General features: G+C 41.4%; 1 protein-coding gene across 2 annotated transcripts in view; it reads left to right on the top strand.

Annotated features, from left to right (window-relative positions):
- The window catches only part of rcan3 (regulator of calcineurin 3), a 113265-nt gene extending 88846 nt beyond the window's left edge, over positions 1–24419 (top strand). For both annotated transcript variants that reach the window (XM_034195176.1, XM_034195175.1), the window contains 3 exons: positions 18127–18300; positions 20623–20794; positions 23633–24419. In XM_034195176.1, the coding sequence (XP_034051067.1) occupies positions 18127–18300; positions 20623–20794; positions 23633–23787 (501 nt within the window). In that variant the 3' untranslated portion in view covers positions 23788–24419. The remainder of the gene's footprint in view (positions 1–18126; positions 18301–20622; positions 20795–23632) is intronic.
- Positions 24420–27886: the final 3467 nt, after the last annotated feature.

Genomic DNA, 27886 nt, shown 5'->3' with positions numbered 1-27886 from the left:
AGTAGCAGCTCACTAATTGCGGAAACACGGAGGAAGAATCCTGCAAACACTGTCCTTTATCATGGAAATGCTCACTCGCTTGTAAAGTCTCTCTCGCTTGCAGACGCAGTGGAGGCCGAGGGGAGTGGGTCGCCGCAGGGAACAGTGCCACGGCAGGCAATCAGGCCACTTTTCAGCCATGTGTAACACAACACTGCTCTTCTTTGTTTCCCCTCCTCTCCTTCCTCTCATTCCCTCAGGATGTCCACTCAGAGAGACGACATAATAAATTAATGATCAACGCGTTCACGTGGTAGCATATAAATGTGAGCGTTAAAAACAGTCGGCACATATTATTAGTGAACATGTTCTCAGAGGTTTTCCCACAGCTGGTCTTGAGTCAAAACTTCAGTTTACTGCTTAATCTTTTGTTTATATGCTGATTCCAGGGAAGACCTTATCAGTTATCACATGGGGAGCTTGACGTGTGGCGCACAGTCTTTCTCAAACTGATTACAATCAATCCTAAATCAAGAGACAAACACAAGTGTTGGCTTTAAAATGATCTAAAATTATACTATTTCAACATTAATACTGTTAGATAAATCTTTGAATTTTTGTTTCATGCCAAACCAGGGCTGGGCATTGGCAAGGACCTCCCAATACAAACATATTGCAGAATACAGAATGTACTGCAAATTTGAAAGCGGAGCTGATAATACTGTTTGTGTACTATCTGATGTTTACGGTTAAATGCAGACAAATTGATTAACCACTTTTTTGTTATTATTTCTATTCCAGTTTTAGGAATCTGTCAAAATATCAACTTTCATGACAGAGAAGTTTTCCTTCTTTCTCCTTTGAACCCACTTTATGATATCATAAAGAACTACATACAGAAATCAAGGGCACACATTTCAGCGCCTGCATATTCTGAGTTTTGTTTTTATAGACTTATTTTTGATCATTTCTAGTCCGTTAGGGGAAGTGATGGCCTAACGGTTAGAGAAGAAGGATTCTGACCAGGGGTCATGGTTCAATTCCTCCCCCCTTTCCCCAGCCAAACAGAAGTTGCTCCCAATATGAAGTTTAGAGTGCTGAGTGGCAGCATCCTGACCTGGGCTGTATAGCAAAATCCTCTAATGGACATGAGCTATAAAAACCCAGTTAATTTGTTGTGTTTATTAGAGGACCTATATGATACATGTGTGCATATCATTTAGGAGAGGATAACTCTTCTACACTAATATGACCCCAATGAATAACTTGGGTTATGTGTCAAAATCTCTATATGGGACAGGCACCCCGGAAATAACCACGCCCTTTATCGTCCTGAGTGTTACTTCAAATACAGCTGTATTTTGAAAGTTGCACCAGCTATAGATTTTCCAAGGTACTCAATATGTTCAGAATGACCAGTACATGTTTGGGAGGGTCATAGAAAAGTGTAAAATTTCCATTTTGATATTGATCCACTGTTGATTTTGCAAATTAATTATTCAAAAATCATGCAGTGTCATTTTCTGAATTTTTCTTTTTTTTTTTTTAGATTCTGTCACTCACAGTTGAAGTGCACCTACAATTACAGACCTTTCCATTCTTTGTCCACAGTGGATCAAATACTTATTTTCCTCACTGTACATGTCTAACCTAGGTCCTAGACTAGTTTGAGGAGAGACATTTGATATGAAATTCCAGACAAATAAAGTTGGCATTCTGTCCACAGGGGTGGTACTGCTGTTATTCCTCAATTGGCAGAAGTAAGTGCTGTCTGATTTCCCTTGTAGTTATCCCGCAAAACATGACAACATATAAACCAAAACCAAACCTGTGCGAAGTACTTCTAACCACGATTGCTTTAAAAGAAATTTATATCACTACAACCTAAACAAGGTTGTGCTTCCTGGTTTTGTTAATTATTCCCAGCAAACATCACGGTATTGGCTTTATACCAGCTTATACCGTATGCTGTCTAACATTACTGGGTTCTTACTGGTTGATGCAGAATAGTGGAAACTGTATTGAGCCAATATAAAAAAAAAAGTGCAAAAATTGGTCCATTACTGGGCCAGTAATGTCATGTTTGCTGGGTTTATCAAATTCCTTAAATAGCAGGTAGCTCAATGAGATAAGGAGCTACCAATATCTAGATCTGGGTTGTAAATGGGTACCTGCTTTGGTCTGGCATCCCATCTCAAAGTTGTAGAGTCTCATCCGCCTCACGCTGCAGAATCTGGAGATAAGTCCCAGTGGTCCTCTATAGGACTCACCTCTTCTTAAATATCAACAGGATATGTTTTATAAAATAAATCCCAACACCGTGCTTTGGCTGTAGCCACTGGAAACATGCAGCTGAGAGAGTGTTGACGTATCTGTTGTTTATGCACAAGTCTAGAAAGGTGCTTATTTGGTTAACTGCTATGTAATTTGTAAGGAGTCTCATCTGCGGGTTTAAATGAGAACATTTAAACTTGAATGTTCTCATTTGATGGTGAGTCACACTCTCTCTTTAGCTTTTGCTTTTTTTCCCCGAGTTGTTGCATTGTAATTGTTAGGTGAGCATTTATTTTGCCCCATTTGCCACAAAAGAACCTCAATATTTAAATTCTCCCTTCTGTATTTATTTCTGGACTTCTCCTTAAAAATGCACCCTGAAACCAGACTGCAGATGGTAAATGTCAGTCAAAGTTTGGCCGGTTTGCCGGCCTGCAGCATTTAGGGAAAGCTGGCAAAAGCTGTTTACATGAGAAAGATGAAAAATCAAACATGTCAATGTTGTTATCCTTAAAATGCAAATGGTTTTGTTGACAGTGTACAGCACAGTGCAGCAGAGCCGTCGTTCGCAGCCTGCTGATTCATTAGCAGCTCTGCATGTGTCAGACAGGATGGCCACGGCTTCAGCACGCAAATATAAAGTGCAGTGCTGTGTTTTGGCACATTACATCATCACACGCTAACAGTGGAGTACAAATACTGTCAAGGGCACAGCTACAGTGTTATATTAAAGTCGCTGCATAAAATTAACAAATAGGTAAATGTTAATATTTGCATCGCAATGTTTCCAGTTTTGCAGACTTTAGTGTTCTGATTTGTGTGACACCTGTTAAAACATCCAGAAACATTTGTGACTGATCATTTCATGCATATTGGGGGAATGACTGAGTGAATGTCTCCACATTCTCATAGGCGGCTTGAGTGTGGGGGTTTACAGGGGTGAAGCCCCCCCTCCCCAAGTATTTCAGTAATCCTGCATGAAAATTTGCATTTTCCATTCAAAACTGTTTCCAGCCTCGTTTTCTCTGTAGGCGGGTTTCCATCAACCTCTACATTGTGGAATTTGAAGCAGTGAATTGAAAATTCACTTAATGGAAATGTGTATTAAAAAAAAAAAAATAGAATATTGCACAAACGTTTTTGTGCTTCCATGGGGTGGGTTTTAGGTGCCTTTTTTGGGGGTGTGGGGGGGGGTTGTAACTTATTTCCACTATTACTGGTCACATGGCCTACAGAAAGTCACATTCCGCTGTATCTGTGGATGTAGTAAAGCCCCGTTTACACATAGACGGTAAGAGCTCCCGGAAGCATCCCGGAAGAGTTTTTGGCCGTCTTAAGGATCAAACGCCGTTGTCAACACCGGCACTAGGGGCGTGGCTTAGTTCCGGATTTACCGGGAATCGTCGAAAAAATTATTCAACATGTTGAATAATTCCGGGAGCGCTCCCGGAGAATTCGCGTGACGACGGAGACAACGCGAACAACGGCGTTTGATACTTTTTAATCGCCGTGTCATCCTGCCCCTTCCTGTAGTGCCGCAGTTTACACCGCCGTAATTGGCAGCCGGCGTTGTATCCCTAACCAACGGCGATAGAGCCCACATCGGCGTCCTCAAAGGCGTTTTAACCGGCGACAGAGGCAGACAAAACTGCAGTGCTAGCGGACAGTACTCCGTTCTAAACGCCACCTCCCGGTTAACGGCGTTCCAAACGGCCGATAGGCGGCAGTCAGTATAAAAACGCTAGCATGCAGGCCACTCACTCGCGGCCAGCTCCAGATATTTTTGCAGAGAAGCTCCAGTATGCCTCCTAAAAGAAAATTGGCAGCGGCAAGGACTTACCAAGAGGTCTGGTTCAGAAGCAGAGGGTAGCCCTGTGGTGGAGATCAATCAATCAATCAACTTTTTTCTTATATAGCGCCAAATCACAACAAACAGTTGCCCCAAGGTGCTCCACATTGCAAGGCAAGGCCATACAATAATTATGAAAAACCCCAACGGTCAAAACGACCCCCTATGAGCAAGCACTTGGCCACAGTGGGAAGGAAAAACTCCCTTTTAACAGGAAGAAACCTCCAGCAGAACCAGGCTCAGGGAGGGGCAGTCTTCTGCTGAGACTGGTTGGGGCTGAGGGAAAGAACCAGGAAAAAGAGATCGATCACTAATGATTAAATGCAGAGTGATGCATACGGAGCAAAAAGAGAAAGAAACAGTGCATCATGGGAACCCCCCCACAGTCTACGTCTAAAGCAACATAACCAAGGGATGGTCCAGGGTCACCCGATCCAGCCCTAACTATAAGCCTTAGCGAAAAGGAAAGTTTTAAGCCTAATCTTAAAAGTAGAGAGGGTATCTGTCTCCCTGATCTGAATTGGGAGCTGGTTCCACAGGAGAGGAGCCTGAAAGCTGAAGGCTCTGCCTCCCATTCTACGCTTACAAACCCTAGGAACTACAAGTAAGCCCGCAGTCTGAGAGCGAAGCGCTCTAATGGGGTAATATGGTACTACGAGGTCCCTAAGATAAGATGGGACCTGATTATTCAAAACCTTATAAGTAAGAAGAAGAATTTTAAATTCTATTCTAGCATTAACAGGAAGCCAATGAAGGGAGGCCAACACGGGTGAGATATACTCTCTCCTGCTAGTCCCCGTCAGTACTCTAGCTGCAGCATTCTGAACCAACTGAAGGCTTTTTAGGGAACTTTTAGGACAACCTGATAATAATGAATTACAATAGTCCAGCCTAGAGGAAATAAATGCATGAATTAGTTTTTCAGCATCACTCTGAGACAAGACCTTTCTGATTTTAGAGATATTGCGTAAATGCAAAAAGGCAGTCCTACATATTTGTTTAATATGCGCTTTGAATGACATATCCTGATCAAAAATAACTCCAAGATTTCTCACAGTATTACTAGAGATCAGGGAAATGCCATCCAGAGTAACGATCTGGTTAGACACCATGCTTCTAAGATTTGTGGGGCCAAGTACAATAACTTCAGTTTTATCTGAGTTTAAAAGCAGGAAATTAGAGGTCATCCATGTCTTTATGTCTGTAAGACAATCCTGCAGTTTAGCTAATTGGTGTGTATCCTCTGGCTTCATGGATAGATAAAGCTGGGTATCATCTGCGTAACAATGAAAATTTAAGCAATACCGTCTAATAATACTGCCCAAGGGAAGCATGTATAAAGTGAATAAAATTGGTCCTAGCACAGAACCTTGTGGAACTCCATAATTAACTTTAGTCTGTGAAGAAGATTCCCCATTTACATGAACAAACTGTAATCTATTAGACAAATATGATTCAAACCACCGCAGCGCAATGCCTTTAATACCTATGACATGCTCTAATCTCTGTAATAAAATTTTATGGTCAACAGTATCAAAAGCAGCACTGAGGTCCAACAGAACAAGCACAGAGATAAGTCCACTATCCGAAGCCATAAGAAGATCATTTGTAACCTTCACTAATGCTGTTTCTGTACTATGATGAATTCTAAAACCTGACTGAAACTCTTCAAATAGACCATTCCTCTGCAGGTGATCAGTTAGCTGTTTTACAACTACCCTCTCAAGAATCTTTGAGAGAAAAGGAAGGTTGGAGATTGGCCTATAATTAGCTAAGATAGCTGGGTCAAGTGATGGCTTTTTAAGTAATGGTTTAATTACTGCCACCTTAAAGGCCTGTGGTACATAACCAACTAACAAAGATAGATTGATCATATTTAAGATTGAAGCATTAAATAATGGTAGGACTTCCTTGAGCAGCCTGGCAGGAATGGGGTCTAATAAGCATGTTGATGGTTTGGATGAAGTAACTAATGAAAATAACTCAGACAGAACAATCGGAGAGAAAGAGTCTAACCAAATACCGGCATCACTGAAAGCAGCCAAAGATAACGATACATCTTTGGGATGGTTATGAGTAATTTTTTCTCTAATAGTCAAAATTTTGTTAGCAAAGAAAGTCATGAAGTCATTACTAGTTAAAGTTAATGGAATACTCAGCTCAATAGAGCTCTGACTCTTTGTCAGCCTGGCTACAGTGCTGAAAAGAAACCTGGGGTTGTTCTTATTTTCTTCAATTAGTGATGAGTAGAAAGATGTCCTAGCTTCACGAAGGGCTTTCTTATAGAGCAACAAACTCTTTTTCCAGGCTAAGTGAAGATCTTCTAAATTAGTGAGACGCCATTTCCTCTCCAACTTACGGGTTATCTGCTTTAAGCTACGAGTTTGTGAGTTATACCACGGAGTCAGACACTTCTGATTTAAAGCTCTCTTTTTCAGAGGAGCTACAGCATCCAAAGTTGTCTTCAATGAGGATGTAAAACTATTGACAAGATACTCTAACTCCCTTACAGAGTTTAGGTAGCTACTCTGCTCTGTGTTGGTATATGACATTAGAGAACATAAAGAAGGAATCATATCCTTAAACCTAGTTACAGCGCTTTCTGAAAGACTTCTAGTGTAATGAAACTTATTCCCCACTGCAGGGTAGTCCATCAGGGTAAATGTAAATGTTATTAAAAAATGATCAGACAAAAGGGAGTTTTCAGGGAATACTGTTAAGTCTTCTATTTCCATACCATAAGTCAGAACAAGATCTAAAATATGATTAAAGTGGTGGGTGGACTCATTTACTTTTTGAGCAAAGCCGATAGAGTCTAATAATAGATTAAATGCAGTGTTGAGGCTGTCATTCTCAGCATCTGTGTGGATGTTAAAATCGCCCACTATAATTATCTGAGCTAAGCACTAAGTCAGACAAAAGGTCTGAAAATTCACAGAGAAACTCACAGTAACGACCAGGTGGACGATAGATAATAACAAATAAAACTGGTTTTTGGGACTTCCAATTTGGATGGACAAGACTAAGAGACAAGCTTTCAAATGAATTAAAGCTCTGTCTAGGTTTTTGATTAATTAATAAGCTGGAATGGAAGATTGCTGCTAATCCTCCGCCCCGGCCCGTGCTACGAGCATTCTGACAGTTAGTGTGACTCGGGGGTGTTGACTCATTTAAACTAACATATTCATCCTGCTGTAACCAAGTTTCTGTTAGGCAGAATAAATCAATACGTTGATCAATTATTATATCATTTACCAACAGGGACTTAGAAGAAAGAGACCTAATGTTTAATAGACCACATTTAACTGTTTTAGTCTGTGGTGCAATTGAAGGTGCTATATTATTTTTTCTTTTTGAATTTTTATGCTTAAATAGATTTTTGCTAGTTATTGGTGGTCTGGGAGCAGGCACCGTCTCTACGGGGATGGGGTAATAAGGGGATGGCAGGGGGAGAGAAGCTGCAGAGAGGTGTATAAGACCACAGCTCTGCCTCCTGGTCCCAACGCTAGACAGTCACAGTTTGGAGGATCCCAAAAAATTGGCCAGATTTCTAGAAATGAGAGCTGCTCCCTCTAAAGTGGGATGGATGCCGTCTCTCCTAACAAGACCAGGTTTTCCCCAGAAGCTTTGCCAATTATCAATGAAGCCCACCTCATTTTTTGGACACCACTCAGACAGCCAGCAATTCAAGGAGAACATGCGGCTAAACATGTCACTCCCGGTCTGATTGGGGAGGGGCCCAGAGAAAACAACAGAGTCCGACATTGTTTTTGCAAAGTTACACACCGATTCAATGTTAATTTTAGTGACCTCCGATTGGCGTAACCGAGTGTCATTACTGCCGACGTGAATTACAATCTTACCAAATTTACGCTTAGCCTTAGCCAGCAATTTCAAATGTCCTTCGATGTCGCCTGCTCTGGCCCCCGGAAGACAATTGACAATGGTTGCTGGTGTCGCTAACTTCACATTTCTCAAAACAGAGTCGCCAATAACCAGAGTTTGATCCTCGGCGAGTGTATCGTCGAGTGGGGAAAAACGGTTAGAGATGTGAACGGGTTGACGGTGTACACGGGGCTTCTGTTTAGGGCTACGCTTCCTCCTCACAGTCACCCAGTCAGCCTGCCTTCCCGACTGCACGGGGTCTGCCAGGGGGAACTAACGGCGGCTAAGCTACCTTGGTCCGCACCGACTACAGGGGCCTGGCTAGCTGTAGAATTTTCCACGGTGCGGAGCCGAGCCTCCAATTCGCCCAGCCTGGCCTCCAAAGCTACGAATAAGCTGCACTTATTACAAGTACCGTTACTGCTAAAAGAGGCCGAGGAATAACTAAACATTTCACACCCAGAGCAGAAAAGTACGGGAGAGACAGGAGAAGCCGCCATGCTAAAACGGCTAAGAGCTAGTAGCTACGCTAAGCTAGCGGATTCCCAAACAGGGAATCCGACACTAGACAGGCTGTGGAGCAGCACAGGTAACGCACGACAACAGTGCTAAAATAAAATAAAAATCCACTAGACAGGCTGTGGAGCAGCACAGGTAACGCACAACAACAGTGCTAAAAAATAAAATAAAAATAAAAATCCACTGGACAGGCTGTGGAGCAGCACAGGCAACGCACGACAACAGTGCTAAATAAAAATCCACTGGACAGGCTGTGGAGCAGCACAGGCAACGCACGACAACAGTGCTAAATAAAAATCCACTGGACAGGCTGTGGAGCAGCACAGGTAACGCACGACAACAGTGCTAAAAAAAATAAAATAAAAATCAAAATCCACTGGACAGGCTGTGGAGCAGCACAGGTAGCGCACGACAACGGTGCCAAAACAAAACAAAAAACCACTAGACAGGCTGTGGAGCAGCACAGGTAACGCACGACAACAGTGGTAAAAAATAAAATAAAAATCCACTGGACAGGCTGTGGAGCAGCACAGGTAACGCACGACAACAGTGCTAAAAAAATAAAATAAAAATCCACTGGACAGGCTGTGGAGCAGCACAGGTAACACACGACAACAGTGGTAAAAAATAAAATAAAATCCACTGGACAGGCTGTGGAGCAGCACAGGTAACACACGACAACAGTGGTAAAAATAAAATAGAAATCCACTGGACAGGCTGTGGAGCAGCACAGATAACACACGACAACAGTGCTAAAAAATAAAATAAAAATCCACTGGACAGGCTGTGGAGCAGCACAGGTAACACACGACAACAGTGGTAAAAAATAAAATAAAAATCCACTGGACAGGCTGTGGAACAGCACAGGTAACACACGACAACAGTGGTAAAAAATAAAATAAAAATCCACTAGACAGGCTGTGGAGCAGCACAGGTAACACACGACAACAGTGCTAAAAAAAATAAAATCAAAATCAAAATCCACTGGACAGGCTGTGGAGCAGCACAGGTAACGCACGACAACAGTGCTAAAAAAAATAAAATCAAAATCAAAATCCACTGGACAGGCTGTGGAGCAGCACAGGTAGCGCACGACAACGGTGCCAAAACAAAACAAAAAACCACTAGACAGGCTGTGGAGCAGCACAGGTAACGCACGACAACAGTGGTAAAAAATAAAATAAAAATCCACTGGACAGGCTGTGGAGCAGCACAGGTAACGCACGACAACAGTGCTAAAAAAAATAAAATAAAAATCCACTGGACAGGCTGTGGAGCAGCACAGGTAACACACGACAACAGTGCTAAAAAATAAAATAAAAATCCACTGGACAGGCTGTGGAGCAGCACAGGTAACACACGACAACAGTGCTAAAAAATAAAATAAAAATCCACTGGACAGGCTGTGGAACAGCACAGGTAACACACGACAACAGTGGTAAAAAATAAAATAAAAATCCACTAGACAGGCTGTGGAGCAGCACAGGTAACACACGACAACAGTGGTAAAAAATAAAATAAAAATCCACTGGACAGGCTGTGGAGCAGCACAGGTAACACACGACAACAGTGGTAAAAAATAAAATAAAAATCCACTGGACAGGCTGTGGAGCAGCACAGGTAACACACGACAACAGTGGTAAAAATAAAATAAAAATCCACTGGACAGGCTGTGGAGCAGCACAGGTAACACACGACAACAGTGGTAAAAAATAAAATAAAAATCCACTGGACAGGCTGTGGAACAGCACAGGTAACACACGACAACAGTGGTAAAAAATAAAATAAAATCCACTAGACAGGCTGTGGAGCAGCACAGGTAACACACGACAACAGTGCTAAAAAAAATAAAATAAAAATCAAAATCCACTGGACAGGCTGTGGAGCAGCACAGGTAACACACGACAACAGTGCTAAATAAAAATCCACTGGACAGGCTGTGGAGCAGCACAGGTAACGCACGACAACAGTGCTAAAAAAAATAAAATCAAAATCAAAATCCACTGGACAGGCTGTGGAGCAGCACAGGTAGCGCACGACAACGGTGCCAAAACAAAACAAAAAACCACTAGACAGGCTGTGGAGCAGCACAGGTAACGCACGACAACAGTGGTAAAAAATAAAATAAAAATCCACTGGACAGGCTGTGGAGCAGCACAGGTAACGCACGACAACAGTGCTAAAAAAAAAATAAAATAAAAATCCACTGGACAGGCTGTGGAGCAGCACAGGTAACACACGACAACAGTGGTAAAAAATAAAATAAAAATCCACTGGACAGGCTGTGGAACAGCACAGGTAACACACGACAACAGTGGTAAAAAATAAAATAAAAATCCACTAGACAGGCTGTGGAGCAGCACAGGTAACACACGACAACAGTGCCAAAAAACAAAACAAAATCCACTGAACAGGCTGTGGAGCAGCACAGGTAACGCACGACAACAGTGCTAAAAAATAAAATAAAAATCCACTGAACAGGCTGTGGAGCAGCACAGGTAACGCACGACAACAGTGCTAAAAATAAAATAAAAATCCACTGAACAGGCTGTGGAGCAGCACAGGTAACGCACGACAACAGTGCTAAAAAATAAAATAAAAATCCACTGGACAGGCTGTGGAGCAGCACAGGTAACACACGACAACAGTGGTAAAAAATAAAATAAAAATCCACTGGACAGGCTGTGGAACAGCACAGGTAACACACGACAACAGTGGTAAAAAATAAAATAAAAATCCACTAGACAGGCTGTGGAGCAGCACAGGTAACACACGACAACAGTGCCAAAAAACAAAACAAAAATCCACTGAACAGGCTGTGGAGCAGCACAGGTAACGCACGACAACAGTGCTAAAAAATAAAATAAAAATCCACTGAACAGGCTGTGGAGCAGCACAGGTAACGCACGACAACAGTGCTAAAAAATAAAATAAAAATCCACTGAACAGGCTGTGGAGCAGCACAGGTAACGCACGACAACAGTGCTAAAATAAAATAAAAATCCACTAGGCAGGCTGTGGAGCAGCACGACAACAGTGCTAAAAAATAAAATAAAAATAAAAACGAAAGCGTTAGCAAGCTAGTTAGCTTGCCAACGCTGATGAAGGTTAGCTGATAAAAGTGCTCCGTCGCGATGCTTCGACCGTTAGAGGTCTTCTTTAGGCGTTGGAGCACGGTGAAAAAGTAAAAAAAAGTAAAAAAGTCTTGAAAAAGACTGTTAATTCAAAGAACTCAAACAGCTCAGTTCAAACAGCTAACAGATACAGCAGAACACCGCTGTGCTCCGGAACAGGAAGTCAAGACCTGATCAGCTGACAGCCACGTAGGAGCAACACATTGAGGAGGGGAAAAAGGAGAGGAAAAGAAAAGGCTGAGGATGAGCTCCCTCCCCCTGCAGTGACAGCTGCTTCAGCCTATTATACTCTGGGGGCGGTGCCTATATGCAAAAGTTCCTGGAGGATTTGCCTGGATAAATCCAGCGGTACACAGGGCATTTTTGGCGGCAGCAGAACACCGCCGTTCTCACGCGCGTCTTAACCTGCGATTATAAAGGATAGAACTGGGTATTAACCCCCATTGTCTGACGTGTGCCGGATGCTACGGCGTCAAAACGCCGCTTTATTAGGCGTATTTAGCAGCGTTTTATCTGCATATTCGCTCAAAACGCTGGCGCAATGCTCCGCCCCTTTCCACTGCGAAAACAGCCTGAACTACCGCGAACTTCGGTCTACGTACTACCCGCCGACAAAACCGTCTATGTGTAACCTGGGCTTAAGAGACTGATCGGGTGTTTGTTATGTCATAAGAAATAAAGTTACAGAAATATTGGATTTTTTACAGTTCTTGCGAGAGCCTCACTCGAATGACGGTTATCTTAAGACAACAAAACCCAGCAATCACATTACTTCACTCAATGGAAACGTCATTTCGTTATTGTTTTTTGTCAACATTTTGAAAATGTTGCTTGACTATTGTACTGATCTCTAATGGAAAAGCAGCTAGCGTCACCAGCATTCTCCACCATGACACCGTTTACATTTTAGAGACGCTTCAAACTTCTGCGAGAGAGAATGAAAAACTAATTTCAGTGTTTGAACGTCACAAACGTTACTAACCTGACAGTGTGCTAATGTGCACAGGCAGATCGGCCAGCCGACACGCTGCCTCTGTAGTTGCAGGTGACAGGCACCATTTCCATGCTGGTTGTTGCTGCTGTGGTAGGCAAAGCGGGAGAATTGTGGGAATATTTCAGAGAAACACTGCATGCAGTGATGGTTACAGGCTACAGTGGATGTAGGGTTGTTGTGATGGTACACAAAGTGCCCTCAAAATGCAGAAGGGTTGCTAGCGTGGTGCGTTTTGCACACCTGATGTTTGCACTTTGATGGAAACGCAGTGCGGGTGTCAAGAGCTGGATGATCTTGGAAAAGCATCAGATCATTGTTATACACAGGTGTATGCAGTGTAACATGTTTGCATCAATCTTTCAATAATATAGTTATTCAGTATTATATTAAATCTGTCCCCAGACCTCAAATGAACAGAGTTTTAATTATGCAATTGGATGAAGCCACATGCACAGGACTGTTCTCTGCAATGTTAACCCAGCAGTGGGTGAGGTGACACTAAACAGGTCTCTGTTATAGAGTTCTGAAGTGATGACATCATAGCCCCTTGACATTCACTCGCGAGTCAAGGGGCGAGTGATGAATGCCTGCACTAGAGCCCGACCAATATGGATTTTTTGAGGCCAGTGCCGATAATGATATTTGGATGTAAAAAATACAGATAATCGATAAATCGGCTGATTTGCCGATAGCCAATAAATGAGACAATATTTTTTTTTTAATGAATAAAATGTTCTTTTTTGGACCCTTAACAAAAAAGGTACAAGCTAAAAGCTGAACCTTTGTCCTCATATTGATTAACTTTATAACAGAGAAGAATTTTCAAGTTCAAAAAATGCAATTGGAGCAGTTAGGGCGCTATTCAAACGGGCCAGCTAGTAAGATATCACTCCTGAAAACGATCTTTGCCATATCACGTGAGGTAAATCTGTCCTACGATTGGATTTTGGAAAACCATGTGACGGAGAACCAATTCCGATTGGATACTCACATTGCGCACGTCATCACACATCTTCTATGAAGATGGCCGACAGTGGATCGAAAGTCCGCAGAGTTAACTTTTCAGCAAAAAAAAGAGAGTAAGTTTCTATCTCATATCATTAAAACGTTATTTATAATTTAGTAAAGCATGGTCCTAGCCGTCGTATATGGCGGCGTCAGCCCCAGAGTGTTAATGGCGAATGGCAGTAATTCCCAGAACCCTTCCAGATGACCAGTGAATCTGAATGTTTCAACCTCGTAGCAGTAAACAAATGTTTTTCATGCTAGAAATAAGGTCTACACAACGTGGGCTTAATAAAAAGCGAGACCAACGCAATGAAGCACATTTGACACATTACGACATAAACTGAGTTAATCAAACTGAGTTGAACTGAAACGGGAGAAATGTGGGGTGAATGTAATCGCAAAGTTATTACAAACAACATCCTTATAAACTTACTTGTATGCTTTTGTCAGCTGATCAGTGCAGTGTGACGGCGAACTATGGGGGCCGATGATGAACACAATTAAGCAGGGGTGTAAGCAGCTCTCAGTTGAATGGAGTCAGAGCTCCATCTACTGGACAAATGGGGCAAGGACATTTTACAATGCTGACACAAACATTATTTCAGTAACTGTTCTGTTTATGAGAAATTATCGGCATTCTATCGGCAAAATTTCGGCCGATAGTGAGTACTTTGAAAAGGGCTTATATTGGCCGATAATATCGGCTGGCCGATATATCGGTCAGGCTCTAGCCTGCACAGTAGCCTCGTTGGCATTCTAATTTTCTGACCAGCCAAAAATGCTCCAGCAGGGGGAAAATCACTATAAATGTGATCATGTGGAAAGTTGTATTTATTTTCCAGGTGGCTGTGAGGAATTGTCGGAGATACTGTAAAATTTTAACGTAACAGCCTTGTAAGTGTTGCAGGTGCTAGAGCGCTCTGTTCATGTCTGTGCTACTTTGAGTTTCACACTAAAAGCTAAATGCTGAGACAGACACGACTAAAACTACGTGAATCTGACTTCAGCACATCGTACCATTTTTACAGTGTTATTGGTTTAAGTAATGTGTGGAGGTGCGTAAGGAAGGGCACCCGGTGTAAAACGTGTGCCAAATCAACATGCAGATACACCTCGGATCTGCTGTGGCAATCTCGAGTGAAAACAAGGGAGCAGCCATAAGGACTTACTTTTATAATCCATATTAAGGGAGTTCACCAATCTGGTGCTAAAAGCGGCCGCTGTGCTCTGAAGTCGGCGTCCTTCCCGTGTGTAATCCCAACATAGGAAGCTCTGTGAATAGCAGTGGCATCTGCAAGCACTCCGGATGCAATTGCCAAATAATGATTGATACATTAAATATACATAAATAACTTGTCTTATTTATTTAATTAATCACTGCTGTACACAAGGATGAAAAAAGTCATAGCACTCAGATTGGTCTTCAAAAAACAAACAAAAAAAAGCAGCCATCTAAAAAACTTTTTGTGAGGTTATAAGTTAATTCCTTTCTGCAATATCACACAAATCATTCACATTTACCTGTTGAAAGCCAAGCAACTCTCTGCCCTTAAATAATCCACATTTTGCTATCCATTTGTCATCGTTGTTAAAGGTAAAACAACATCCAGTTTGTCCTTATTGCGCTGATTAGCAGCAAAAGTTGAAAATTTTTTAACTTTTGATGGCAGCTGCCATCAAAGTGCGCGGCTGCTGCGGTCACAGCAAGTGGTGGCGAATCGCTGTCATGTTTTGTCTTTACAGAGGAGGAAAAATGAACAGCAACAGATGGACGATTTAAGTGCAGAGTCACCTGGCTTTAAATGGGTAAACAAATAATTTGTGTGATATTTCAGAAAGGAACTTCTTTAGGATTAATTTATGACATCACAAAAGTCAACATTTTAAGCTGCTGTCAGAGCTGGGGTTTCCAGTTTGATTCTAAAACTGTACAAAATGCTACTAAAACTCTCTTTGAATCAAATATTTTCAGTGTTATTGTTGAAAAATTGCAGCGCCTCAAATCATCATATGAAATTTGCTACAGCAGATGATGGGGGTTTTTCTGACACCACCATCTGAACGCAGCATATGTCCAGACACACACACACACACACACACGGCTTGAAATCGGTTTGAGGGTGATTCTTAGACTACGGGCACTTATTATGTCCTTTGATCATATTGTATGAAAAACAGAAAAAAGGGGAAATTTCACACTTTTATAGTTATCTTTACAATGAAAATGTGTTAAGAAATTTGTTCTAGTAGTCTATGATGACTTTTTCACCTTTTTTCAGCATCATTATATGCAAATATTGCCGTTTTGTGCTTGTCCCACACCCAGACTTTTGATCTTCAATGATAAAAATGAATGTTTTTTTCTAATGTTTTAAAATATCTCTGAATAAAATATCAGTAAAATAATCAAAACATAATTGGGGTATTCAATGTCATACAACTGTTGTGATTTTTTTTAAACAAAATGTAGTTGTCCCACACTATTGCCGTAATTTCCACCACAACACTAATGTCCCTTTAAACAGTTTGTATGAAAGATTGTTTGGGTAGTTTCTATGGAGATAAACAGTGACATCAGAGCACATGTATATAGTGCCAAATCACAACAAACAGTTGCCCCAAGGCGCTTTATATTGTAAGGCAATGGTGTGGTGGAAATTACATTTACAAGGCCAATAGTGCCCGTAGTTAAAGAATCACCCTTGAGTCGGATTGAGTTTGGATATGTGTCAAATGAGCTGGATTTGAAAAACAGTTCTGAATGCTATCCAGCAAGGAAGCAATCAGGATTGAATCCATCTCAAGGTGATCTTACCAGCCCCAGTCTGAATGGGTCAGAGAATGTTTTACTTTGTCTTTGTCTTCTCTGGCAGATGATGTGCAGAAACCAGCAATTTTTTTTCTTTGTCCTTCAGCCGTCCTGCTGAGCTGCTTGATTGTGTTCAGAGTGGAGAAGGACAATTTAGTGCCCGTGGGAGGGAGTTGAACGAAAACAACAAAAAAGCAATACATGAAGTTACCGTATGTTTGTAGTTACTGCGACATGTAAAGGGAGCAGTGAAGACTGATCAGGGAAGGGAGAGGATTTTGTTTAAAAAATAAAAAAAATATAGGCTTGACAAACAAAGGGTTGAATAGTAAGAGATGGCGCCACAGAAGATTGCAGGCAAATGACAGGAAGCTGGGAGCATAATTTTCTGATTAACAGTAAACAGGAGTAGGAAGCAACAGAGGATGGGAGACAACATATACAGATGCCTCACTGAATAAACAAACATTGAAGTTTTGTTAAAAAGATGTATCATTTCAATTACCTCTAAAATAAAGGCTCTGTGTTTTGTGTTCTGTATTTTTTTTTTTTAAACATGGACACAAATGATGACCTATTCTGTCAAAGAGTGTGAAACTGCTTGTCACTCATTGTTTGTTCCATCCAACAACCAAAAGATGGCGAAATAGCCTTGGCAATCAATGGTTGAGACTTCCAAGGAAAAACCGCTGTGGCATAAAAGAAATGATGCAGCCATTGTGGAAACTGATATGTGAACGGGTCGTTCCACATATAATAATTTGCACAGACTTGAGTATAAACACCACAGCGCCCAAGTGTATTGAGGCCAGGAGTCCTTCCAACTGTACAGCTGAGAAGGTGGTGGCTTCTCAGCATATATTTCACAAGCAGACCCTCATGTATCATGTCTGATTTTGCCTGAAGACATCTGGATATGATGCAACATTGCTCTCAGTTAAACTCCATTTTTGATGGTTTACTAACAGTGGTATTGGTAGCATCACATCTGACATCTGTTTCTGTTTATTTGCAGCTAAAACTAACATTTTGGGTGCCAGTTTGTAGGGATGATAGAGAAGACTCTGTTCACGATATCATTTTTTATTTTTATTTTTCCCCCACATGAAAATCGATTGCTTATAAATCAGGTGGAAGGGGGTTATGGGTGGTGGTTAAGTGTGCTGGTTTCCCGTGCACAAGGCTTCCGGTTCAAACCTACCGCTGCCCATCCTCCACGTAATATGGAGTTGCGTCAGGAAAGGGATCCGGCGTAAAACTTGTGCCAAATCCACATCGGATCCGCTGTGGGGACTCCGAGTGGAAAAATAAGGGAGAAGCCGAAGGGACTTACTTTACAGATCAGGTGGAAAGAGGCTAGTATTGAGCAGAGGCTGTAGTATATTTGTTGTACAGCTGATTTATGTATTATGTGACTGTAAATATCTGTACCTACAACAACAGAAAACTTGGTCATTTCTGGAAACCTTTTCATGTCTGCATAAATCACGTCAGTTTTGCTTAAAGCAGGGGAGTTTGTACACGCACAGATGTGTGAAGTGTTGAACTTTCAGGATGTTTAATGTGAAACCTCACCCATTATTTACTCTAAAAGTATATTTAAAAACTACTTTGCACAATGTCATCTCTTGAACAGTGTTCATATCCTTTTATTCTTGTTCTTTTTTTCCTACAGGAGAGGTTTGAGGCCTTATTTAGGATCTACGATGAACAGACGTCTTTCCAGATGTTCAAAAGCTTCCGAAGAGTCCGAATCAACTTCAGCACCCCAGAGGCTGCTGCCCGCGCACGCATCGAACTGCACGAGTCCGAGTTCAACGGCAAGAAGCTGAAACTCTACTTTGCCCAAGTGAGTGTGGTTTAAAGCTCTGGGAAAGGGCAGGCAGGGGCCCTGTGAACCAACTAAGGGATAGCTGTTGTGCACTCTCTTGGAAACTTGTGCTGTAATGCGTCACTCTTTGAAATGTGCATTTTTGCACGCACACACGTACTCTCTTTCGCTCTGTCATATTTGTATGCCCTGGGGTTAGAGGGATAGTAAATTCAAACGACATGATAGTGGCGGGCACATGCAATTCTTTTAGCTTCCTCCTGCCTCCTCTTGTTACGTGATAAATACACATCTTCATTACTGCAATAAAACTATTATGCATATTGTACAAATTCATTTATCCACAAGAACAAGATAAATCATGAGTCAGTCTCTAAATCACGTCTTCTATATTGCAGATATCTCACTGGAGCGGACGCCTACCTCTTTGTACTTTAAAAGGATTAAGATTTTTCTGCATGCACAAATGCACTATGTAGGTACTGCAATTACAGTATTTGGCAGCTTTTAAAATGGCACAATCCCCAAATAAGAATGAGTGTGTAATTTGAGATTGTAAAGATGATGCTTTGCCTGCAAACCTAAAGTTGCTATTTGTATTATAACTGGAAATGCACGTGACAGAAATACACCCTTGATGTCAGAGACCGAGACAGATTCAATGGGAAAATGCCCTAGTTTCCAAAAATGACTTGGGTGAGGAGTGAACTGCAAATCCTTATTCTCTTGATTATAACCTTGAGGTGTGAAAAGAGCATAGTACCGATATTACTGATTTAAAGCAAACCGTGTCATTATAATTATTAAAAGTTCCTTAAAGGGCCCAAATTCACTTTTTTTCTTTACAACTAAGTTCAGGCTAACAGGTGTCAGCTTTGTAGTAAAAAAAAAAAAAGATCTAAAAACAACTAGAGTTCTTGGCAAAATTCTGTTGGAACTGCATTAATGGTAAATGTCCACCAGTCGGAGATACTGCTCCATTTTAAGAACCTTGAGTACATGCTGCTGTGGGACTTGACTTCAAACCTGTTGCTTGTAGTGGTAGATAAGATTCTTTATTTAAAATAAGTATATTCAGGTTTCTATGAAATGATTTGTTTCTGTGCTTGTTGGTTTAAATTTAAAGGACCTGATACTTACCATATTCCCCCTGCATTTTGACAAGCAACATCTCCCATCCTTGCTTTGATGTGTTATGGCACCTGGCCTCTGCCTTGGGTATCTCCCAGATTAAGCAGAGTCTAGAAGGGAGGATGGAGGATTTGTGCATGCACTGTGTACATATGGTTTCGAAAGATGTTTTGAGTGACTGGATCGCAGGGGGATAGCCCAAAATACAACTGAAGGTGGTCTGAGATAGTCCAAGTCCTGCCTTGTGAAACTAGTGTCCCTTCCTACATTCATACAGAGACAACAGTCATGTAGCTGTTAATTGTTTCTAAATATATGGCACAGGACTGACTTTCCAAAAATTCCACCAAAAACCACCTTCAGATCCTAAAAATGCCTCTGAACAAAAATATTGATGGACTACAGTCCATGTATATCTCTTTTTTCCACATCAGAGAAACTGTTGCCCCTTCCTACATTTATATGGTGATAACAGTACTTACTTCTTGCCACGTAGCTGTTGATTTTTTTTAATATGCCAGACAGTGGCAACATTCCAGAAATTCCTCCCAAAAAAAAACACATTCAGATCCTAAAATGTCTCTGACTGAGAATGTTGGTGTACTACGTAGAATCCATCTACATGTGTCTTCTTCCACATAGAGAGACATTAGACCTGTTCAAATGCTCCAACTGCCATTCCTTCTGCTCATTGTAGAAGAGCGGCTGAGCAGGGAAACTTTGTTTTGATCGTTTTGGCAGCAAGGTGACTTAGTGGTTAGTACTGGTGCCTCACAGCAAGAAGGTCATGGGATCGCTTCCCGCCCTTTATCTGTGGAGTTTGCATGTTCTCCCCATGTCTATGTAGGTTTCCTCTGTGCACTCTGGTTTCCTCCCACTATCAAAAAACATGCTTATTTAGGGTCTGCTCCTTTCTCTATCCCTGACCAAGGCAGCATCTCTACATCTGGAGTTGGTCCCCGGGTGCCGGACTGTGGCTGCCCACTGCCGTTAGTGATTGGATTGTGGCTAACTGTAATTAGGATCTGGGTTAAATGCAGAAGACAAATTTCGTTGTATGTATATAAGTGCAATGACAATAAAGGATTTCTTATTCTTATTGTTAGAAATGTAATGTTAGCATGTCTAGTGATTTAAAAAATAATTTATGGCACGTCGACATCGCTGTTAAAAAATAAATGCGTAAATTTACATTTCCTTGTTTGTTAGATCCAGAATGGTGACGAGGACATCGACAAATCGTACCTGGCCCCTCCACAACCTGTCAAACAGTTTCTGATTTCCCCACCTGCCTCACCACCAGTGGGCTGGAGCCAGAGTGATGACGCCACACCCGTCATCAACTATGACCTGCTGTGTGCAGTAGCCAAGCTGGGACCCGGTCAGTACTCTGTCACAAAGCTTGTACAGTATGATAATAGTTGTGTGCATAAAAACCTGTAAGAGCAGCGTGAACATGTGACCAAAACATCACTCATTTCCACTGACATGAGAACATGCAGCGGAGAAATTCGAGCACAGCTGGCATCGTTTGTTTGGCAGAAAACCTTCAATATGCTGCTGCGGTTGAAGAATTTCCCAAATTAGTGGTTCACCAAGGAATACACCCCTTCAAATTTAATGAGATGTCTGAGTTAATGTTATGAAAGAGAGGAGGATTTTTTTTAAAAATGGTGTTTGCCAAAAAGTTTGATGGAAAAGAGGCCATTGAGGCCTTCCTTTCATATATCAAATTTTAGTCGTGGAACTCAGAATTTGGCCATTTTTGAAGATGTATGTGATCATACAACAAGACCACATATTCTGTGATTATATATTAATGTCATTACATTTTTATCTGCCTTCAGTTTGTGGAGGAAATGTTTAAATTAAACAATATTATGGGTAGAAACACTGCACATACAGAAAACAGAGTACTCTTTGAGTTGGGGAGGTGATGTTCTAGTGGTTAAGCATGTGTGTAGTGAGCTCCTTGGCAGCATCTTGACATTGGTTTGTGCGTGTGTTTGTGTGAATGTGAGGCATCATTGTAAAGGGCTTTGAGCATCTGAAGCAGATGGAAAAGCGCTATATAAATGCAGTCCATTTACCATTTGCTTGGTCCATTTTATTGTCCTGTTTTTATTAAGGCTAGGACTTTGATCCTGATTAAGGCATTGATCCAGACTTTGATATTTGTTCCTTATTGATTCTGTCCTGACCAAGCAATGTTGTCTTTGATCCTTGAGCTTTTAATTGTCAAACAGACCAAAATCATGGCCAAAATCATTATTTACGTGGCTGAGGTAACGATATAAACTGCTGAGCACAGTGTTACAGGAAACAAACAAGATGTTTGTGCATGCTGTATTTAGTTAATGCACAGTTATTTAAAGAGCTTTAATTCAGCTAATAGCTGCTAATTGTTGGGTAAATGTGCAGCTGCATTTATTATACTGGAAAAATGACTTGAAATACAATTGAGATGAGATTCGTATCAGCAGATACTCCACACTGAAGGGTCTTGGATAAGGACCGGGTTGTCCTTGCATTAAAAACACACATAATTAAGCTGTTATTTGTGTTATTTATCACAGTCACCTGGGTGCAAATGTCATTTTATGCTTTACTGCACAGTACCGTGCTAAGGGTAGAATCTCTACCTCATCTAGTGAGCAATTAGGACAAAGGAATTGGGGTGGATGGTTTCAAACCCTTGCAGTTTTTTCTCTCGAGATTGTTGTTGTGTGAAGCTATTAGAGCTGTAGTTGCACGATCACACCTGCGGTTCTTCATGCAAGACTCTGGTTGTCCCGTCCTCATTGTCAAATGTGCTTTACGACGTCAGTCCAGTAAATCGGTGTCGATGCATTTGATCATTTGCAAAAACTTCAATTCCTGCAGTTTCAGAAGGATCCTGTAGTATTTAGTATGAACGCAGCCTAGTTTTCGATGTATTCTCCAGCAGCCTTGTTTCCCTGGCAGCAACGTGCAGCTCTGCCAGTGTCTGCTTCATTGACAACCTTTACAAAATGCAGCGTTCCTTGAGAAAATGTCACCCAGTGCGTGAGAAGGTGGCGTCACTGTATATATATCTGTGTTGGTGAACAGGCCTTCACTTATCACAAGTATCAGTTTTATGACTAACAAAAATGCACAGCATCTAACCCAGTCCACCACTTCACACGTTGTCCTGTTACCATAGAAACACACGGCATCAGGAAAACGACATTGTTTTCTGCCTCACATCCTGGCGTCTGGGATCAGATTAGCGCTTGCCGCAATGCAGCGCGCTGTCTCCCTCTGTCAACTGGTCGCGGTAACAGCAGGACTCCATTCACTGTTCGTCTTTGTGTTTTGGCACCACAGTGAGAAGCTGCTGGTCCAATTTCCTTCTGTCTGTCAGCTGTCTGATCTCATTTCCATGGCAACTGTGATACAATCTCGCAAGTGCGTTTTCAGTTCGACTCTTGCTGTGGTTTGTTTGCAGTTGTCAGAAATAGAAGGACCCTTCCAGGAAAAGGCTTTTTTATTTTGAATGAGTGCTGATTTTGATTAGATGGACAAACAGAACTTCGTCCCTGCTAAGGAGGGTATGTTGGTGTGAGAAGTATGAACCAGTAGATTTATTCAAAAGCAGTCTGGCCCACATCTGGAAGGAGATTCAACAAACTAAATTCCTGAAGCTCAGAGATGTGATTATTGCCAGCAACACTTTATAAATAACCTTACCTTGAAATGGTAAATGGACTGCATATTTATAGCCCTTTCCCATTTGCATTAGATGCTCAAAGCGCTTTACTATAATGCCTCACATTCACCCCGGTGTGAGGGTTCTGCCATACAAGGTGCCCACTACACACCGGGAGGAACTAGGAGATTAAGGACCTTGCCCAAAGGCCCTTAGTGATTTTCCAATCAGGCTGGGATTTGAACTAAAGATCCTCTGGTCTCAAGCCCAACGCTTAACCTCTAAACCATCACCTCCCTGAAAAATGCCTTGGATCCATAGGTAGTTCTCAGGCCTGTTTACTTTGGTGTTACATTTATGTGTTAATCATAATAACAGTGATTTATTAACCATTGTGTTTCGATTCATTATGTCAGCGGTTGTTGCCATTTGGAGTTTTTGGGCAGCCAATCCTGTGAGGGAGATTGGAGCATTTAAAAACACCTATTCTCCTCTCCAACTTTCCCATTCTTCTTTCCATTCCCTCCTTCTCATGCCTCCTTTTGTCAGGTGAGAAGTACGAGCTCCACGCGGGCACAGAGTCCACCCCCAGCGTGGTCGTCCACGTATGCGAGAGCGAGACGGAGGAGGACGAGGCGGCGCGGCCAAAGCAACAGATCATCCAGACCAGACGTCCCGACGGCCCACCAACAGTCTTCAACTAGAGAAGCCCCTCCCCCCCGCGGCCGCCCCTTTACTTGCTACACACCTGCCCTCTCTCTCTCGTCTCTGCACTCACAGAGAGCGTTGATGCCCCTCATTTCAGTTTAACTACAAGCAAGCAAACCAACAAGCATTGGTCCAGACGGTGTTTGTGAGGAATGTGGTGATGGAATGAGGCGGCTTGAAAGGGATGGATGAGAATCACACACACACTCATCACATTCTGCGGGACAGCGTGGGGAGCGGCAGCCATACTTGTCTTCGCCTCGCCAACGGCCCTCGTTTAAAGCAAAGAGGGGTGGACGAACGTGTCCCAACGCAGGCACCTGTCACTTTTACTAGCGCTGCTTAGTCGCTCGCTCATTAGCGTTAGCCTCTCCCGCCATCTCACAGCCACACATATGCTAATGTTTGGTTGATGATAACCTTTATTTTCTTACCTTTGTTGTGTGTTTTGTTTTGTTGTTTTGTTTTTTTTTTTTATTCATGCACTTTTTCATATCTGCTGCTTTTGTTGCTTCGGCTCACATCAAGGTCATGTGTGATAAGTCCCACTTTTGTGTGCATGTATATAATGTGTTAGAAGAAAAATAAGTACAAAAACAGAAATACTAACCAGATATAATGAGAAAAATTAAACTCGCACACAGCACGAAGCGCCATATGTGACTAATACAGACGTGGTTGTTGTTAACTTTCTTTTCGCTGTTTTCGCTTTTGTCTCTTTTGTTTAAATTTGGAGAGGTGTCGTTTTTTGCTGATCTTCTCGATGTGCATTCTTAATATGTATTTGATACGCCGATACTTCTTTGCATGCTTACTTCTGTAGATGAGGAGCTGAGGAGTGTTTATATATATATATATATATATATATATATATATATATATATATATATATATATATATATATATATATATATGTATATTGTCGTTTGTGGTGATGGGGAAGTGGTGTGATGCTTTTGCCGACTTTTTCAATGCAGGGAAAAAAATACTGAATGGCTTTTTGTAAGAATGATGGTTTGCTTTGGGATTTGAAAGAATAGAGACATTTCATCCCACTAATTTCCTTCGAGGAGGTTTTTGTTTTGTTTTTTGGGGGATGTGGGGTTTTGTTTTTTTTCTCTGTTGTAATTCTCATCTTGAATCTCATTATGTCGTTTGATCGACCCACTTTCTACACATCAGATTTTTCTTCTGAATCGCCTGACTGCTTGTTTTGCACTCTATTTCTCCAAGCAATTTTCGGGGGTGCTCTTGAACGGTCTCCTGCTGCGCTGTGGATTAGCGTGAGGCTGTAAATAGCCAAGCGGTGTATTTGTGAAACGTGGTTTTACATTTTGTAGTGAGTATTTTGCTGAGAAAAAGGGAAAAATTAGCCAGCCTCATGAGATATCAACCAAAGCGTTAATTCACCTCGTGAATTCTTCTTTTACGCTACTCTGTATGAAGCTAAAAGGAAAGACGTGATGTTTTTCTCAACACAACTGTGGTATATTGTTTATTTTTTTGTTAACGTACTTATTATTGTCATGTCTTTATTAATATTAACCTGCAACTCTGGACATGGTCTTTTGCTCTGTTAATGTAATAAAATAATTCAGTACTAGGAAAGAAATGTGAGCAGAAGTTGGTTGTCGTTACGCAGTATGAAACCTAGAATTATTACGCAAAAGACACGTGTGTCTGCATGCGAGCACTTTGACTTTTTTTAGTTTTTCAGAAAATAGTGTCTGGAAGCATAGTAGAAAGCACATTGCTTTTATTTAGTTTTTCTCTCTCTCATCTAATGCAAACCCCCCCGTGAACCTTGCAGTTTGCGCACCTGTCAGACCTGTGGGCTTGCACTTTTTGGACTTGCAGTACATGTATTGGACAGCTAGAGTTTGTGAAGATGCACAGGATGACGCTCGACATCTGTGTTTCCACGTTTGTACACAAAAAACCTTTCTGTCACGTCTTCTGAGAAAGTTAAACAGATCTTTGTGATGCACCATGTTGGCAGAGCGCAGCTTTATTGATACTACAGTAAAACTGTCACCGTTATCTAAGCAGACAGAAAACTAGCGGCAGGTTAAAGAGGAAGCAGCAACGGCAAAGGAGAAGAAAAACACTGAAGTTTCAGTTTAGTTTTGTTTTTTAAACCTATGTGGTCGTGGTGATTAAAACTGGGTGCGTTTTTGATCACAATTGAAATGAAAATGTATATTTATGTACATAAGACAAGTGTTACTTGTTGCTGAGGCCAGTCCCAGTGTGCAGTTTGTTACAGCTTCTCTTGGCAATGTTGTAATACAGGGGGATTAAAAAAAAAACAAAAAACAAAAGGAAAAAAAAAAAAAACAGGTGTAACAATACATCCTGAAGACGCTCGATCAAAACCAACCGTCACTGTGTTGTGTTCAACATGGACTCTGAATGTTTCTTTTATTTCTTGGGAAACGTCGACTAAAATGGTCAAAAATACTGTTTGTCACTGTTGTATCGTTTTTGTTAAAATACGAATATTGTGTCTTGTATTGTAGAAATCCAGAAAACAAAGTAGCAAAGCAAGCAATAATTTACAGTTCTATGATACCGGTTCTGTGTATTTTCATGTTCTGTACTTATTTCTCAGAGATAGTCTCTGTCTCTTACAGTATCTGCTTCTACTTGTGTAGTATAATAGTGATTTATTTCACATAAAGAAATGCATAAAGACTTATTCTTAAAAAAGCAGTGTTTACTGTGGTTTATTGGAGATCATCTATTTGTACTTCAGACGTTTGTGTGCCTTCAATATGAAAGTCTCTCCAAATATAATATTACTGCAACTGTGAAATAAATGTGCAGCACAGAAATGGAATTTCTGCAGAATTTTCTATGCAAAGTTGAGTATGTACATATTACATATTATGCTGGCAACTTGCTTCTGATGGAGTGTTAGTTGCTGTGACGCCACTCTGAACTTCACACAGTTGTATATGTTTCTTTTATTTCTGTTTAGCACTCTTCTGGTTATTAATTGTATCTACTCTGAATGTTATTTAACAGTCCTGTTGTGAATCGCTAGCAGTTAGCATTTGCTAGCGGTTAGCTTTCACTAGCGGTTAGCTTTCGCTAGCTAGGTCGACCCCTCCCCTCTCCGTTTTTACTTTTATAGCTGTTTCTTTTCTATCCGTTTAATACTTCTGTTCATTTTTCAGTTGAACTGTGATTTTTAAGCAATTATTTTACTCCTGTGTAAAATCTTAGGAGCAGCTAGCATTTTCGCTAGCGGTTACTTTGCTTTAGCTATTTCATCATTTTTTCATTTCATTTTTTTACACTGCTGTTAGTTAATTAACTGTTTAGTGTTTAGCTGCTGCTTTTTAACCTGTTTAATACTTCTGTTAGGTTTTCAGTGTAACAGTGTGAGCCTTAGGAGTGGTTAGCTTATCCATTATTGGTTAGCTCGTGTTTACTTGGCTACATTTGTGAATTTCTTAGTGCACAAAGTACACTACTAATTCTACTTTACACCCTCCGTAAATCCTGCGTGATGTTGGAAGATAGGGTGGCTCTCTTAGAGAGCTGTGTCCATAAGTTAGAGCAGCTTCTTAGCGCAGTGGAGTTACATGTTATGGGCACTCCAGATGAGGTTAGCGTTGGGCCGGCTAGCGAGCCCATTAGCATCAGCTTAGAAACGCCGGCTGTGGAGGACGGCTTTCGGACTGTGGCTAGGCGGAGGAAGCCCCGTAGGGCTTGGTGCCTGGTTGTGGCACTCCAGTCACACTCGCCAGCCCACAAGTGACTTCCACTCCTGTCTCCAGGCCGAAACACTAGACTTTATGCTAGAACTCGCCCTTCTGCAGTATACTGTAACTGGTGGCCTAAACGTTATAGGTGTGGTAGACTGTGCAGTACAGACCATCAACACTGGGAACAAAACGTTCATCACCAAAGTTATTTAAATTTATGAGCATCACTCTTTATTTCGATTCACAGGTGTGTCATACGTCCAGAATTATTCCTTTCACTGACGTCTCCAACAAACTGCCGCCCCTTTCTACACGTAAAATGAACATATACCAATATTTTCCCACATTGTTCAGTTTCAGAAGAAAGATTAAGAAAGAAAAA

Source organism: Thalassophryne amazonica, chromosome 19, assembly GCF_902500255.1.
Source record: "Thalassophryne amazonica chromosome 19, fThaAma1.1, whole genome shotgun sequence".
In the NCBI taxonomy this organism is placed as follows: domain Eukaryota; kingdom Metazoa; phylum Chordata; class Actinopteri; order Batrachoidiformes; family Batrachoididae; genus Thalassophryne; species Thalassophryne amazonica.
Note: the sequence above shows the minus strand (reverse complement) of the source record. Positions and strands in the feature narration are given on the sequence as shown.